Below are 16,532 nucleotides of genomic sequence, written 5' to 3' on the forward strand. Positions count from 1 at the left end.
TACTCCAATCCACTTATTTCCATCCAAAGCGGATTGCCCAGCTGTGTCCCTAGCTTGACACCAGGTCCCTCGCAACACTGGTTCATGTGCTGGTAATCTCGAGATTAGACTATTGCAATGCCCTCTATGTGGGGCTGCCCTTAGGACTGCTATGGAGATTGCAACGAGTCCAGAACACAGTGGCCAGATTACCGAGTGGGGTCAGAAAATACCAACATATTTCCCCCACCTTGGCTGTGTTACACTGGTTACCTGTTCACTTCCATACCACTTTCCAGGTGATGGTATTAACCTATAAGGCCTTAAACGGTTTGGGACCTCAGTATCTGGCCAAGTGCCTCCTTCCAGTTAGGTCTGCCCATCCAATAAATCATGGTGGATCTGCTGAGAGTTTTGACCCTGAGAGAGGCTCGGAAAACAGCTACGAGAGTTTGGGCCTTCTCGGCAGTAGCCCCACAACTGGAATTCTCTCCTGCCCAAAGTTTGCCAGGCCCCTTCCCTGGGCACGATCAAAAAGCAATTGAGAACCTGGCTATTTAGATAGGCCTTTCCTGAACAAACAACAGCCTGATGCAACAGCGCCTGATAATATGACATTCATCATACCACCATGATTTGTATGCTTTTAATTGTAATGTATTGTACTATATTTCTGTTTTCACTGTGTATTATGGCATTTTGTTTTGCGCTTTTAATTTATTGATGTTGTTTTATTTTGTTATTCTATTGTTTTGTCCAGTTGTTGTAAACCACCCAGAGTGGCCTTGGCTGCCAAATGGGTGGTTGGTTGGTTTATTTATTTTTATTTTATTTTATTTTATTTATTTATTTAATTTATATGCCGCCCACTCTACCCAAAGGTCTCTGGGCGGCTTACAACAATTGGTTGGTTGGTTGGTTGGTTGATTGGTTGACAAATAAATAAATAAATAAATAAATAAATAAATAAATAAATAAATAAATAAATAAATAAATAAATAAATAAATAAATAAATACCTATTTCAGTCTGTCATTGTTCTCACTAGTCAACCCACCTTTAAAGCATTTTTGAGATGAGCTCCATCTCCTTTGGCTCCAGTTTGATCTACAAACTCTGTGCAACAATCCTGATTATGCAATATGGGAAGAAGTATAACTTGCTGAATAATTTACTGACACACAGTATATTAAGAATCAAAGTCAAGTTTACCTACATGGTAGAGCTTCTCCAGTGGATCACCTCAGTTGTTACTTGCTGTACAAAGATCAGATGTTGTACTCAGTCCAGTAAACTACATTTACTGAGTACCATAAACAAGTAACATATCAGGAATAAGAACCAGTTCAGCCTACTTATAAACATGTGGGGTGTAACTTACTAAAGTTACATGATTATTATTTCAGTGTGTATACATTTTATGGCAGATGCTTTGTGATCTTTATCTCTCAAGTAAATATTACCATAGCTGATCTGCAGCTGAGAAATGCAGCTAGTCTTATAAACAAGTCACATAAACTACTGTAGGTGTCCAACTGGTCCTCTTTGCAGTAGACATGCTAAGCACGTTTAGCATGTATTCCAAATGGGAATACAGAGTACATGTAGAGTGACTGAGCAGTGTCCACCAGCATTCTGTTTGCAACCAGTAATCCAGGTTTTCTAGAGATTCTGGATTACCATACCATCTAAATCAAACCATAGCAAGTCAGAATTTGACATTAGGTCAAACTGCAGCCTTTTCTTCACTAGCTTTTGAAAAATCTCCATTGTTAGGTCATTTCATTTCACAGTTGCTGCACTGTAAAATATGTACTTCCTTAATGATAGGCCACCAAGAGTTTTGTTGGCTCAACTATTTTGAAGAAGTATACATATATTTGCTTTGGATTATAAATTATTTATACTGACCTCCACGTTGTTAGGAATATATCTACCCCATTTCTCTGGTAGGATTTCTAGAGCATCCTCTACTGAATTTGAAAAGATCTTAGCTCTTTCAAAGGATTACTATTACCTGCTCCATTTCAATCCAGTCTGATATAGTTATCTTTAAAGGCAGTATCACTCCAATTTTATTAACTTGCTAGTTAGTTATTTGGGTTTATACCCCGCCCACAAGAAACTACTCTGTGTGGCATCAAAAGTAACATAAATCTACAAACAGAAATAAAACAATAAAATACAAAAAATAAGAACTCGTTCTAAAATCCCCTCTAACCAGAATCATGAAATATCAAGATAGCAAAATGAAGATAGCTGAATGAGAATTTAAACAATAACCAACACTGTAGGGCCAATATGATATTACCTCATAAATAAAATTTAAAAGGGGTAAGGTTTCCAAAAGTCTATGTAAAGACCTAGATTTTAATTTGCCTCTTGAAGCTCAGGAGAGAGGGGGCCAGATGTACCTCCACCAAAAGAGAATCTCCATTCTTCTCAGAGGCAGTATTTAAAAAAGGTCAAAAAAGTGGTGCATCTGCTGAATTTTTCTTCAGTATGTGACTTTGAAAACAGAGGGCTAAATTAAACATTACAAATAACACATCTGTGAGGAAGAGACTGAAGAAACATCAAAGAGTGTGCCGTCCCCTCAAAGGGCTAGCATAGATAGGCAGATGTGAGAGATAGCAGAGACAGGAGCACCATCAGAGGAGAAAGAAGAAGGTCACGCGCCAGAAGCAATGAGGGCTCAAGACCGAAGATTCCGCGAGGAAAAAAGTCAGTTAAGGCAGTTAGTTGGGACCGGGGCAAGAGAGGGGAGAGAGGAAAACCGCGAAAGGGAAAAGGAGGATGCGTTCCTGATCACCGAGGAAGGAACATCATCCAAAGAGACGGAGAAAATCACAGTGTTCAGAGAGGCAGCGACGGATAGAGCTAACAGTGGTGCTCAGGATTTCGCTGTGCCGGTAAAGAGACCCTTAACCGATAGTGCTAAAGTGGAGTCAGAGAACCCGACTTCGAGTAAACTAAGACCCATCATTCCTGGCCTCAGTCCAGAAGAATGGACGGTGCTGGTTTATCCCAGGAATCAAGGTCCTGCCTGGTTGGTACATCATGTAGACCCGATGATAGAGAAAGAAGCGTTGAGAGAGGGAGAGTGGACCCGGCATCCATGTTGCGGGACCTTGTGTGCAATCCATAACAACTTCCTGAGGCAACTGACAAAGGAAGAGGAAAAAACAAAAACCTATTATTGAAGGACTTAAACGAAGAAAAATCATTGTTGTGGTTTTGGGAGATTTCTCCTCCCCAGTTATCTAAACAAAGTTCAATTGTTTGTAACAAAGAAGATTTAAACAGTTCTGTTAATAAAAATTCTTTATTTAATAATTCTGAATCCTCATTTGTATCACCTAAGAGAGAAATGCCCAAAGGTAACCGAGAACCCACTCACAATATCGTTCTACCTGAAATTCCCTTAACGTTCCAGAGCCCTGATGCCAGCAAATCTTCATGTCTGAAAAATGTAACTTGCAAAGAAAGCCAAGTCTATATTGAAAAGGCCAATAACAAAACAAGTAAAATTTGCATATGGGGTAGGCAGGGAGGGAAATACGAAAAAAATCAGACAATCAGATGCATTTAGCATTTAAAGTATTCCATCTTGTATTAATATATAATTTGACTCTCCAGTGGCTTCAGGTGAGTGAGAATATACCTTCTGTTGGCTCAAAGCACTCATAAGACTTCACTGCCAATTCTACTTTCTTAGAATCGAAAACAGATTTCTATTAGAAAGTATGGAAAAAATGATGAAATTACTTGGATATTTAATAAATATCTGTAACAACTGCATTCAATTTTGCACTGGTAATTTTTCTTTGTTTGCTTGCATGTTTTGTTGTTGTTGTTGTTTTGTAAATTTTATTAGAGCATGCAACATGATATATTCTAGAATGGGCAGCCAATGAACATTTCAAACCTTAAACTGATCTTGGTAATAAGGATAATGCCTGGGATTAATTAAATGGATAGGCACAGAAGACTGTGAAAGAAATCATTGTAAGAATACAAGACAAAGAATTATCTAAGACACGTAAATATTACTGAAAGTAAAACTGTTTAGATGTTCATAAACTCAAGCCTTGTCATTTTATGGCTGGGGATTTATTCATTGAAAACAGCTGGGCATTGTGGGGAAATTGATTTCCTATAGCATACTCAACTCCATAGTTTTGTGCTGCATTTTTTAAAAAGTATGCAAAAGATAAATCTGAAAGCAAATCTGTTTTCCCATCCAAGACCATGATTTACATATAATTGGAACATAACAATGGGATTGGTTCTGAGAGCCATGCTTCCTAGGTACCCATTTAGCAAATAAACAGGTTCAGCTGGAGCACGTAGTACCTGATGTGACTCACATATGCAACATCTGACACATATTTGACATTTGATACGTTGGCTTCGAAGAAACTACTGCCATAAGTAATGAAAGGAAACAGCATGTAATCATAACTGTGAGTCATACTTCTGTCCTTTATTAAATACTACCCTCTTCAATAAGAGTCTTACTGATTTATACTAGCTTCCCCAAACTAGAGTTCCCCATATATGTTTGCCTACAACTCCCATAATCCCCCATAGCTATACTGGTTGAGGGATACTGGGAGTTGTAGGCCAACACATCTGAAGACTGCCAGGAAAGCCAGACTCCCTCAAAAGTCTCTTCTGCCTAGGCCAAAAAAAGGAATATCTTGTCATTAGAAGTGAAGTCAAAATTACGTTTATATTTCTGAACAGTTTCTCAGTGCACCTTCCAAAAAACAAAAGTGAGAAATACCTTTATTAGACCACTACAATATCAAAATCAGGCTAGCTTTTTAATCCTCCAGGGCCCTTCCTGAGGCTAGGCATTTGAGAGCTGGGGGCAGGTCTGAAATGCCCTAAAGTAATCTTGGCTAAATATTGAGCCCAGGACTCTCATAGTTTACCGTGAAGTTTCCAAATGGAAGCTGTAACTTCATAGCATCAGTTTACATATCATATCAGGTTTCACCTCAAGAAATGTAGATTCCATTATCTTTCACCTCCCTAGAGCAAGGACTGCTCATAATTTACAATCTTCTCCATTAACTTACTGTATATTGCAGCATATAGCACTTTGTGTGTTTGTTAATGCTATTTGGGTTTTCCACATTAGTTAGTGAGGTCATAGCTTTAAAAACAATTTATTAAGAGATTATAAATAAGTAAATAATTAAGCACAGGAAATCAATGCACTTTTCAATAACCTATAATTGACAATGAGAAACGTATATGTATCCACAAACAAGTAAATAGTTCTTCTCTAATGTGTAATCTGGCCAGATTCCATTTTTACCACAGCTACTTTCAGTTGTCATAATATTTATTGAAAACTTGAGAAAGATAATCCTGAAAATTGATTAGAATTCTACCAGCTTTGAGGGGGTGAAGATGCTTATACTGTAAAGGAACCCTTTTCATTTAACGGAATGAAGGAAAGGGAAACTAATGTCTTATAAAGAAAATATTCTTAGATACCAAGATCTACTAATCCAATTATTTTTAAATGCCTGCAAGTTTAAATAGTGCTTTAAATATGAATGTACGCTTTCAAATTTTGTAAACAATTTTTGCACGAATGTAAATATTTGGAAGACTTCAAACTTAATTCCTACAAATTAAAGTCATTATTTTGTGCAGTTCCTTGCAAAGGCTTGTCCTAATCTAGATACCGTGGGTGAAATTGCACATGGCGATTCACATCTACAGAAGCATCTAGTCAGTTCAGTTGTACTTGGATAACCACAACAATGTAACTGCTTAAGAACACATACCAGTCTTGTTCGATCAGGATAACTGCCTAGAGTAGTAATAAATGTTGCTATAAGTGCAGGTTTAAACCACAATCCTAAGCATGTTTATATGTAAATAAGTCCCTCTATGGTCAATGAGTCCTCTCCAGCCTTACACAATTAACTGTTTTAGTTAAAAGAGAATTGAGCCAGCAGTACTTACTGGATCACTTGTTAGAATATTCTTAACTCTAATACATACACTTTTTATATAGGAGAGTGAAGTATTTTGTGGATTCTTTTATTCATGTATTTGTATATTGGTCTTTGACTATTCGGATTGTTTTAGTCTGATCAGCCAATTGACAAATCCATTAAATTTGCACACAAGTAATATAATTACCTTGAATGAAAGGGGGTGGGAGTTCATGAGGCACACATAAATTACAACACATCTATTATGCTTACTATATATAGTAAAAATCCTCATGAAATAACAAGAATTTGGAAAAGTTACTTTTTGACTGCATCTTGCAGAATCCCTTAACCAGCATAGCCAGGGATCATGCTGGCTGGGTATTCTGGAGACTGTAGTATAAAATGTAACATTTGCAAGTGTTATTCCTGTTTGTCCAAAGCATTTTCTTTCCTGGTGTGATTCAGTTGCCCACAAGAAAGATGCACTTTTCATTTTGAAATCCTAGCCCTAAAAGAAAGCATCCTTCATAAGAAGATATAAGATATATTTCCTCTTCATTTGAGACCGTGTGCAGCTTCCAACATAACTTTATTGAAAGCTAAAAAGGCAGAATGGAACACACAAGGCACACACATATCCATTGGGCACTGGCTTTGGACGGGGTGGGTAAAATGAAGGTGGCAATTTAAGCAGAATTCCCTTGGCTGCCTCCTCAACTGTGGCGCCTGGAAGGAGACTAGAAGGAGGGCTTCTTCTGGAAGCAGCTGGTCAAGGAGGGGCAGGCAGGGAGCTGACAAAAAGAGATGGAGACAAAAATAGGGGTGACCCTGCAGCTCTGGCACCGCCCACTGACTCCGCCACCCCGTAGCTCTGGCATCACCTGGTCTCTCCCCACAAAATAAATTTATTGATAGAACAATACAGAACCGCGTAACAGCATGACGCTACTGCTGTCTTTCCTGCTTCCTTCAAATCCCATACCCAAATAGTCCCAAATTAGCTGTTAACCTTTGGAAGCTGATCGTTTCAAATGTCCGTATGGGTGCCGTTAACGTTGATCCATAATACGTGTCATCTATACATAGTGAAGAAGCTTGCAGAATAATTACGACCATCCATGTCGGTCTGCGTCATGTGTTGAAGTTGCGAGGCCATACGAGCGCAGACACACGTTCTGTGTAATAACACAGCAGACTCTGGCACTGCAATATAAATTGCTATCAGGCTTAGCTTCAACGCTAATCTGCAATTATCAACAATAACCTACACTGCAGGGCTGTTGTAAGCTATCCCCTTTCAACACCAGCCCCCCCCTCTCTCCCGCTTTGAATAGCGTCGATAACAACGGAGTTGTTTCAAATTTTGCCTCCTGCTCAGCTCCACCTGAAGCGTACATTATTCGGCGTCAACGCTTTCCTACACACCTCATACCGAAATACGAGGACAATAACTAGGGACTGAATGCACAATTATAGGTTTAAACGATGGGGGGGGCACATTTTTCACCCGGAATTACAAGGAACGGCGAGCTTCCACTTTCGAGGGGCGGGAAGCGAAGCTGCCGCCCATTCACAGTCATCATCCCAGTCATTGTTTCTTATCGGGGGTCTGCCGCTTTTGAACTGCAGGTGAGAGAAAACGTGGCGTCAAGGGGAACCAGGAATTTTCGGCCTCAGGCAGTCGTCTTTTCCGCCTTCCTCTTTTTTTCGAGTACGCGTTCACCGTCTCGCTGTTGCCCTTAAGAAACAAGGAGCGAAGCACTTCCTGTTCAGCTGTTTTTGCCACCAAGAAACATGGTTGAGGGAGTACTTCTGGTTGCTTACAGGGTTTGATAAATGATCCCCGAAGTTAATTGGTAAGCATTTTCACGCAGCATTTTTGTACTTTCTTCTCCGTCACAGTCCGAGACCGTCAGTTTCCTTGGCGAGGTCTCGGAAGAATCCGGGCCGTTTTCTCATACTGTATTTTGTCCAGCTTCCTTTCTGCTGTTCCGTCCCTCTTTGGTGGCCTTTTCGAGCAAACTTCCTGTCATTTCTTCCGTCTTATTTTTCTTTCTGTCTTTGGCGAAGGCGTGACAATCTCCCCCCGTAGAAAGTCCGTTAAGGTTTTTCGTTGTAGGTAGATTCTTCTTCTTCTTCTTTGGCCTTTTATTGCTGTTGCAGTGCTGTTACTGCTATGCATTTATCTGCAGCCACTTCTGTAAAAAAAAAGATATTAAAAATGATATGAATGCTAAATCCTCAAAAGCGGCCTTAAATGATAATATGAAGATTTCTACAACGTTTAGGTGCCGGTTTTGGCAACTGTCGAGAGAAAAAGGTGTGACACTATTAAAATCAATAGCAAATGGAGTACCTAAAGTGCATTTTGCTGGGATTAAGGCATTTCTGTCATTTTCTGAACTGCCTGGCCCTTTCGGTGTTTTGAGCTTAATGGGAAAGAGAAGCTTCTAAGGATCTTATTTATCTGAGGATGCCGTCCTAACTACTGTAGCTGGTTGAGCGGATACTAAGGCAGCCCAGGCAGTGCTGAACCCGAACTCCTCCCAGCTGAGAGATTTTGGAAGTAAATGAGATCTATATTGACCCTGGCTTAATTTTGTGCTGTGAGTCATGGCTGAGAAGGGTTTAGATTTGTTGTAACTGAGCTCCTCCCCTTCTTACCCCTGTTTGGCTCTTTGCCAGCTGATCTCATCTCGCCCAGCAGTTATGCTGGCAGAACCAGTCACGTCTGCAGATCTGAGATGGGCCAGCACAAAGAAGTTAGCTGCTTCAGCACAGGAGGACCCTGTCCATTCCAAACCCACTATACCTGGTATATCTTTGACTTTGGATTGTTCTGTTTTCCTTTACATACCTGATTGTTTCTTCAAAATATTTTTTTACTCTGGTTTTCTCCTTTAAAAGGACCCAAGGCAGCTTACATCATTAAAAGACAGTATTTAAAGCTAGTTACAGTGAATATACAAAAGCTAAAGAGATTCAAGCGAATACCATTCTAAAAACAGTAAATAAAAGCAACACCAAAACACATAACAGTGGACCCTTGACTTACAGACGGCTTGACTTACAGACTTTTTGAGTTACAGACTTCTCTGGCCGCAAAATTTAGGTTTGACTTGCAGACTGAGATTTGACTTACAGACCAGAAAAAAACCAAAATGGAACAAAAACGGCCTGTTACGGGATTAATCGGTTTTCAATGCACTGTAGGTCAATGGAGACTTGACTTACAGACTTTTTGACTTGAGAACCGCCTTCCAATACGGATTAAGTTCTCAAGTCAAGACCCCACTGTAAAAGCAGTGAGGTGCAACAATCCATTTAAAAATCTACTCAGGCAGCCAGACACTCAGGGAAAGAATGCCCATGCTTTTTCTTTCAATTTCCACGATTGTTTCTTATAGTACTTGATTTTCTAGATTGTTTTATTTCTTCTTTAGAAGCCATCCTAGGAGTTTATTTGCTTTAATTTTTATTTTATTGTACAGTATCCTGCAATTTCAGTCTGAAACAGGATGTCTAAAGCTGTATTTTTAAAAACTTTTTTGGAAGACATAATGAAGGCACAGTTACAATCATGATATTAAAACAGTGTCTGAAACACACACATCACAATCTCAGGAAAAACAAGAATCAACATCAATCAGATTTTAGGGGGAAGTAATTTTATAATGTGCTTAAATATTTTTGGTGACTGATCTCACACTGTGACAGTTTCAAAGCTTGGATATCAGAAAGAACTATATTGTTATTATTTTGCGCAGTAAGGTTGCTCCTGATTTTTGGTGACCTTAGTAGATTTTTTGGAAGTGTTATGGGATGTTCAAGGAGTCATTTAGCTTACCACATGCATGTTCTCTCTCTACTCTCTCTCTCTCACTCACTCTCTGACCTTCCTGAGCTTGGTATCTGAGTGGGGTTTAACTCTGGCTACTCTAACACTGGCACTATATGGAGCTGTGACTGTATTGATAGATGGCTCAGGTTATATGTATTATGTTCCCTGCACAAATGTCTGTTCCCACAAAATGATAGCCGAAATACAGTATAGAAAGAAGGTGTGTGGGGGACTGTATTAGAAGTGACCCTTAATGTGATGTGATGCAGTCTACTATAGTATCAATGGCAACAAAGAGATGTGAAGCAATTTCAAAAGGATCTGCCAGAAAGCCTAATTTTTAGTTTTTCCAACACTGTATTTTCAGTGCTAAGATTTAAGCAAATAATTATTACCCTGAATTAGTTTCCAAACGGTTTCAGCAGTAAAATAGTATTTCTTGGTTGTACAGATGACGAACCTAAGGTTCTCCTTGTTCTTTCTTCTCAGGATGGATGCCAGAGATAAACAGGTTCTGCGCTCGTTGCGCTTGGAGCTGTGTTCAGAACTGTTGGTAGAGGGCCTTGTCATTCAGTATCTTTACCAAGAAGGCATTTTAACTGAAAATGATATGCAAGAAATAAGGTCCCAAGTCACCAACCACAGGAAGACCATGACGCTTCTCGACATCCTACCTGCAAGAGGGCCCAAGGCTTTTGAGACCTTTCTAGAATCTTTGCAAGAGTTCCCATGGGTGAGAGACAAACTTGAGGCAAAACGTAATGAAGCTGTGCTAATGGTATCTGAAGGTAAAAACAATCAAGCATTCATGATTTGTGAATGTCATTTTTTTCCTATTGATTGAAAAGTTTGCATTTGCACAGTTAGGGCCAAATTACGTGCCTTTAATTGCACAGTAAACGGCCATGCCTGGGCTTTAAAAAAGAGCAGCTACTGAAAAGACCCTCTCTTCCATCTTTGTCAAAAGAGCCTATGAGGATGGTAGGACTGAAAAAAAAAAAGACCTCCTGATAGGTTTTAAAAGCCAAGGAGGGACATATGATCTGCTTGTGATCTACTGTGGATGTTATAGAGTTGACGGGCAGAGTATAGATTATACTATAAAAATAGGTTCTAGAGGAAGACCGCATATGAGATGGACTGAGTCCCTAAAGGATGCCACAGACTTGAGTTTACAACAGCTGAGCAGGGCAGTTGAGGACAGGACATTTTGGTGATTCCTCATTCACAGGGTAACCATAAGTCAGAGGTGACATGATGGCACGGAACAACATAAGCAGAACTTTGTAGCTCACTCTTTAAAATGTTCAGATGAATGAATCAGTGGATTTCTGAACCACATCTTCTCTTCTGTCTGTTTCTTCCTTTGTTTCTATCCCAGCCTATGTTCAGCTGAGAATCCTTAAAGTTCGAGGTTAACACCAAAGCTAGTAATAATGGGAGTAAGATGGGGGCCTGGATGGATCAGCATCCTGCCCATTTTTTGTCTCTTTTGCTTAATGAGGTAGAAAACATTGGGCAGTGGAACACAACTGGGCATGATTTAGAATAAGTTCTGTTCTCTCCTCTCCTCTTCCTCCTTAATTATTACTAAGCACACTCACCAACAATCACAGCTTGAAATGTTAACCAGCTTTCTTAGAACCTCTCTATAACATTCATAATGTCATTGTAAAATACTTTGAAACTTGGCTTATTTGAGCCTTCAAGGATCTGAAACTTCAAATTAATTGATCCGTTTTCTGAATATAATGTCAGGTTGGCAGTCTCCCCTCACTTTAAGAAAAGAATAGAAATTCTGAACCGTATCAGTTCCATTCTGTCTATTTATCATGCAACACTGTCTCATCAATACTGTGCAGCCAGATATTCAGAACTGGAAGCTAAGTAGCACTCTGCTGCTTGTGTTATTTTGTGAAAAATATAGAAGATACAATGGTGGATTCACAACTGAATCTGTGACCTTCATGGGGTCATTGAAGAACTCTTTGCTGGGCTAGTTATTATTCTTTGGATATTACATGTGATTTCTTCTGAGGAAGGGCAGGTCTGTTTGATCGAACAGGATGATAGAGTTGGGATCCAGTGGTATCGATCCACTGACACTATTGCTGCAGTGAGAAGGACCAGGAGGAGGATTATTCCCTCTCCCCTCTTTAAGCTCTGCATATGTACTCAAAGATTTTAGATTGTAAGGAAAGTTATGTGAGAGGGGAAGGGAAGAAACCACAATACCACTAGTAAATGTCTACTAGTGCAATGTTGAATTTAAGCCAACATCAGTCATTTTCTGTAAGAGAAGTAGTAACCTTTACTAACAAGTGTTGAGACAGGTGCCATGAATAAAGAGAAGTGAGGCGTCCAAAGGAAGTGTGCTTTTGTTGTTGTTTTTAAAAAAGAACTTATATTAACATATCAAGAATGTAGATGCAGTTGTAAAACATCAACTGGATAAGGGCAGACATTTCAGTTATGGCTTTGTAACCAAGATAGCACATATGGCTGTCTTAAAGTGTGGACCCAAAAGATTATGAGGTCATAAAATTACTTAAGCTTTACTACTGCTTCCTTCCATCAAGATGTCTAGTTTCCCTACTCCAATCCACACTTATTGTGCAGATGTCTAGAAAGTCCCTTCATGAGCCTACTGGCTACAATGAACAGAAGAAATACTAGGCAAATACTAGGCACTCAGCATACCTAGCATTGTTCAATTCTTTTTACAGTAATGTCCATGAAGGAGGGAGTCCTGCAAAATGCCTATACTGTAGTCTGGAAATGTGAAAACATAACCATTGGCATGCAAAACTAGCCATGAACAGTGTGTTTAATTGAACACACACACACAATGGATAACACTTCTCTCGTTCTTTGGCTTGATAAAAGAAGTTCTTTTACTGCACCAGCTAGTAAAGAAGTACAGTAATACAATACAGACGTAATTTTGCTCCATTTTAGTTGGGCTACAACTTACATAAGATACAAAGTAACGAAAAAAGAGTTTTTAGATTCTTTCTATAACCCATGATCATTTGAAGTGGCACAACAGCATTTAAACCAGTTTGGTCCTATTATAATTATCTGAATTTAGGAGAATATGAGATTAAGTTTGTTTTTTTAAAGAACATAGGTTTAGGCAGACGTCAGTGACACTGGTCAGTTCGCAGGCAGTTTGTAGGGTCAGAATTTAGAAGAGACTTTAGACTTTTTAGAAATGATATCTATAATTATTTGCACCACAAGTAAAAAAAGCAGAAAATGTATTAAGTTACTCAGATCTTGACTTTGGATTCATAATGACCCAACACATACATCAGAATTTAGATCACAACAAATCCATAAATGAGAGAAGACCCCTGAGCCATTTCAGTCCTCTCGGAGGCATTGGGCAGACGCATTTATCTTCCGACTATAAAAAGCATTTTCATGCCAAATTCTAACCACCCACACAGTACGATTAGTTCCTGAGAGGAGATTTGCTTTCATTGTGGACAATTCTGACAAAGGCATAATAGTCTAAAAGCCTCTGTATAATATTTATGATTCTTAAGAAAAGCTATGGGTTTTGGCAGGAAAGTACAGTTCTTTCTAGGAACAGCAAGCTATTAGAGTCATGATGTGTGTAAAGTGGAAAATGTGTGCTATGAGAGACAACTGGGGTTTTTTTTGTGTGTGGAATGTTTTCCTATTCTGTGTCTCTCCAGAATTTTTTTTTCTTTCTTTCTCCCTCTTTTCTGCCCCTAAAATGTGAACAAGGACCTAATGCTAAGAAATTTCAGATAGGTTAGTAAACCTTTGTCAACTGCTCTGTCATTCTGATGGAACTTGGATGGTGAACATTCCTCTACTTAAAAAAAGAAAATATAATAATCCATGCATGTGAAAAGTAGATACTAGGGAAAAAGTCCAAACCTGTCAGGGTTTTTTAGAGGGTGATTTCTAATTATTATTATTATTTTTTTTGGTGCAAGTGGTTCTTCAGCTACACTTGGCTGAAAACACACAGTTGATGTTTGTTGGTTTCAGATGAAGAAAACGAATTAGCCCCAAAGCAACCATTACAAAAAAACTGAGTTGCTTCCCCTGCCGCAGCTTCTTATTTTACTGACAACTGGAAAGCTTTCACAGTCAACTAGAATGGCTTAGGTCTACCTGCCATTTCATGCTGTTGTGGCATACAGAATAATGTTTCTCATATATTTTCAAGTCCATTGAGATGCATGAAGCACTTTTGTATTTCCATTAGAGTTGCAGTGAGCTCTTGTGCCATCTGTGAATACTTGTTGTTCAACTAAAAAGTAGTAATAGTAGTAGTAACCTTATTACGGTCAAGGACCAGTAAGACCAGAACAATATAAAGTAAATACATACAATTGTAATTTCGTAAAATTAAGCAGAATTATAAATTTTCCATTAAAAACATGACAAAACAGCCCCTTCTTTCAAATTAATAACACCACATATATTTAAAATAAGTAAAACCTTGGCCAGTGTTATATTATAAAAGCATTATAATTTGTCCATCTAAAATCGCAACCCAAACATCTGGTCGCAAATAACTATTGCTGCAGCACAGAATTTGTCTGCTTGTCTTGTGATATAAGGGGTATTGTCAGAGAGTAGCAACTGTATATAATACACTTCTGATCTCCCAGGAGATTTACGGATAATAAGAAGTAAAAGCTCCATATGCGAATCCCGATAGCAAGTACAATATAAGAGAACATGCCACACTGTTTCGACTTTGTCACTATTAGAAGAGCAGAGACAAACTGATGGAGCCAAAGCTTGAAATCTTTTGGTCCAGAAGCTTAGAAGGTAATACATTAAGTCTAGCTAGCATAAAAGCCCTTGTGGCTTTAGATGAGATAGTACTGGCTTAATACAAGGATGTGATAAAAGCAGATTTCTTAAGAAAGTTAGATTTCCTCAGCTGGCCAACATGGTCCTGTAATCCTGTATCCCAGACCCTTAACTTCACCACCTTGATGGCATTCGTGAGACCCATTGCTATAAGTGTAGTGGGAGAAAAGCCAATTTTCAATATCTCTTCAGTTATATGCTTCTTCCATTCAAAGTGAAAAGTATCTAGTAGCATCAGTGGGGCCAAGCCTTCCAATTAAAAAATAAGTTTAAGCCGGTGCTTTACCATAAGGACTTTGGACCATGCAACTAAAAAGTATACCTTGTTATGTAATACAAGTACCAGAATTTCCATTAAGGGAGTGAAACTGAACCTTCTCAGTAAAAGGGACAATATGTTTCAAATAGGCAAACTGTTTATTATATTACAGTATATTATATTATATTATATATTATATTATTGCATACTCACTAGTTCTACTTTCCACCCCACACTTTTGGCCTAACTTTTAACTTCCCCAAGCCAGCTAACTACTTATACCAAATTATATCACCAAGATATTGCTTTGTAGGCAAGAATCCCGTAGAAGAAATGGAGTAGCCCTCATAGTCAACAAAAGAATGGGAAAAGCTGTACTGAGATAAAATCTCAAAAATGATATAATGATTTCAATGCAAATCTAAGGCAGATTTTTCAACATCAAAATCATCCAAGTTTATGTACCTCTTCACTGATGCTGAAGAGGCTGAATTTGACCTATTCTATGAAGACTTACAACACCTTCTAGAACTGACACCCTTCTAGGGGATAGTAATGCTAAAGTATGAAGTCAAAAGATAAAAGGAGCAACAGGTAAGTTTGGCCTTGGAGTTCAAAACAAAGGCTAATAGAGTTTTGTCCAGAAAACAAGCTGGTTATCACAAACACTCTTTTCCAACAACACAAGAGGAGACTATACACATGGACATCACCAGATGGACAATACCGAAATCAAATTGATATATTCTCTGCAGCCAAAGATGGAGAAGCTCTATACAGTCAGCAAAAACAAGACCTGGAGCTGATTGTGGCTCTGATCATCAGCTTCTCATAGCAAAATTCAAGCTTAAATTGCAGAAAGAAGAAAAAAACCACTCTGCTAGTCAGGTACAATCTAAACCAAATTCCGCCGAAGTTGATGCTTTTGAATTCTGGTGCTGGAGGAGACTCTTGACAGTCCCCTGGACTGCAAAGAGAACAAACCTATCCATTCTGAAGGAAATCAACCCTGAGTGCTCACTGGAAGGACAGATCCTGAAGCTGAGACTCCAATACTTTGGCCATTTCATGAGAAGAGAAGACTCCCAGGAAAAGACCCTGATGCTGGGAAAGTGTGAAGGCAAGAGGAGAAGGAGACAACAGAGGATGAGATGGCTGGACAGTGTCATCGAAGCTACCAACATGAATTTCACCAAACTCCTGGAGGCAGTGGAAGACAGGAGGGCCTGGCGTGCTCTGGTCCATGGGGTCACGAAGAGCTGGACATGACTAAACAGCAAATACATATAAACCAGATCTTGTAAATGCTACATTTGTGACTAAGAGAAGAAGAATTCCCAGGGCACCTAAAATGCTAACACTTTTATTTTCATAAGCTATTTTTGCAATGTAGCCTACTTCTTCAGATGCATCCCTGGGCTACAGAAGTTTAAGTCCATGAAAGATTGCGCAAGAGAAAATGTGTAAGTCTTTTAAAGTGGTACAAGATTCCCTGTTGCTTCAGTAGATTGACATAGTAAAAAAAAAACCCTCAATTTCTTTTGGGGGATGACAGTTGCCACAATACGCCAGTCAGCATAGCGAGGTTGCATGGTGGATTTTAGAGTTATAATCAAAAAATGGTAATA

General features: G+C 38.9%; 1 protein-coding gene and 1 long non-coding RNA gene across 5 annotated transcripts in view; one reads left to right on the forward strand and one right to left on the reverse strand.

The window, feature by feature from the left end:
• The first annotated feature begins 4,372 nt into the window (after positions 1-4,372).
• The window catches only part of CRADD (CARD and death domain containing adaptor protein), a 44,201-nt gene continuing 32,041 nt past the window's right edge, over positions 4,373-16,532 (forward strand). The window contains exons 1-3 of one of the 4 annotated variants that reach the window (XM_073000279.2): positions 7,689-7,797; positions 8,627-8,756; positions 10,272-10,570. In XM_073000279.2, the coding sequence (XP_072856380.2) occupies positions 8,686-8,756; positions 10,272-10,570 (370 nt within the window). In that variant the 5' untranslated portion in view covers positions 7,689-7,797; positions 8,627-8,685. Of the gene's footprint in view, positions 4,445-7,093; positions 7,798-8,626; positions 8,757-10,271; positions 10,571-16,532 lie in introns of those variants that run through there. The other 3 variants (XM_073000281.2, XM_020815884.3, XM_020815893.3) reach the window with 3 other exon arrangements.
• On the reverse strand, positions 7,818-8,427 carry LOC140707351 (uncharacterized). Its single transcript, XR_012087344.2, has 2 exons — positions 8,298-8,427; positions 7,818-8,139 (listed from the first exon to the last, which is right to left on the reverse strand). It is a non-coding gene; the product is annotated as an uncharacterized LOC140707351 (long non-coding RNA).

This window comes from Pogona vitticeps, chromosome 5, assembly GCF_051106095.1.
Source record: "Pogona vitticeps strain Pit_001003342236 chromosome 5, PviZW2.1, whole genome shotgun sequence".
NCBI lineage: Eukaryota > Metazoa > Chordata > Lepidosauria > Squamata > Agamidae > Pogona > Pogona vitticeps.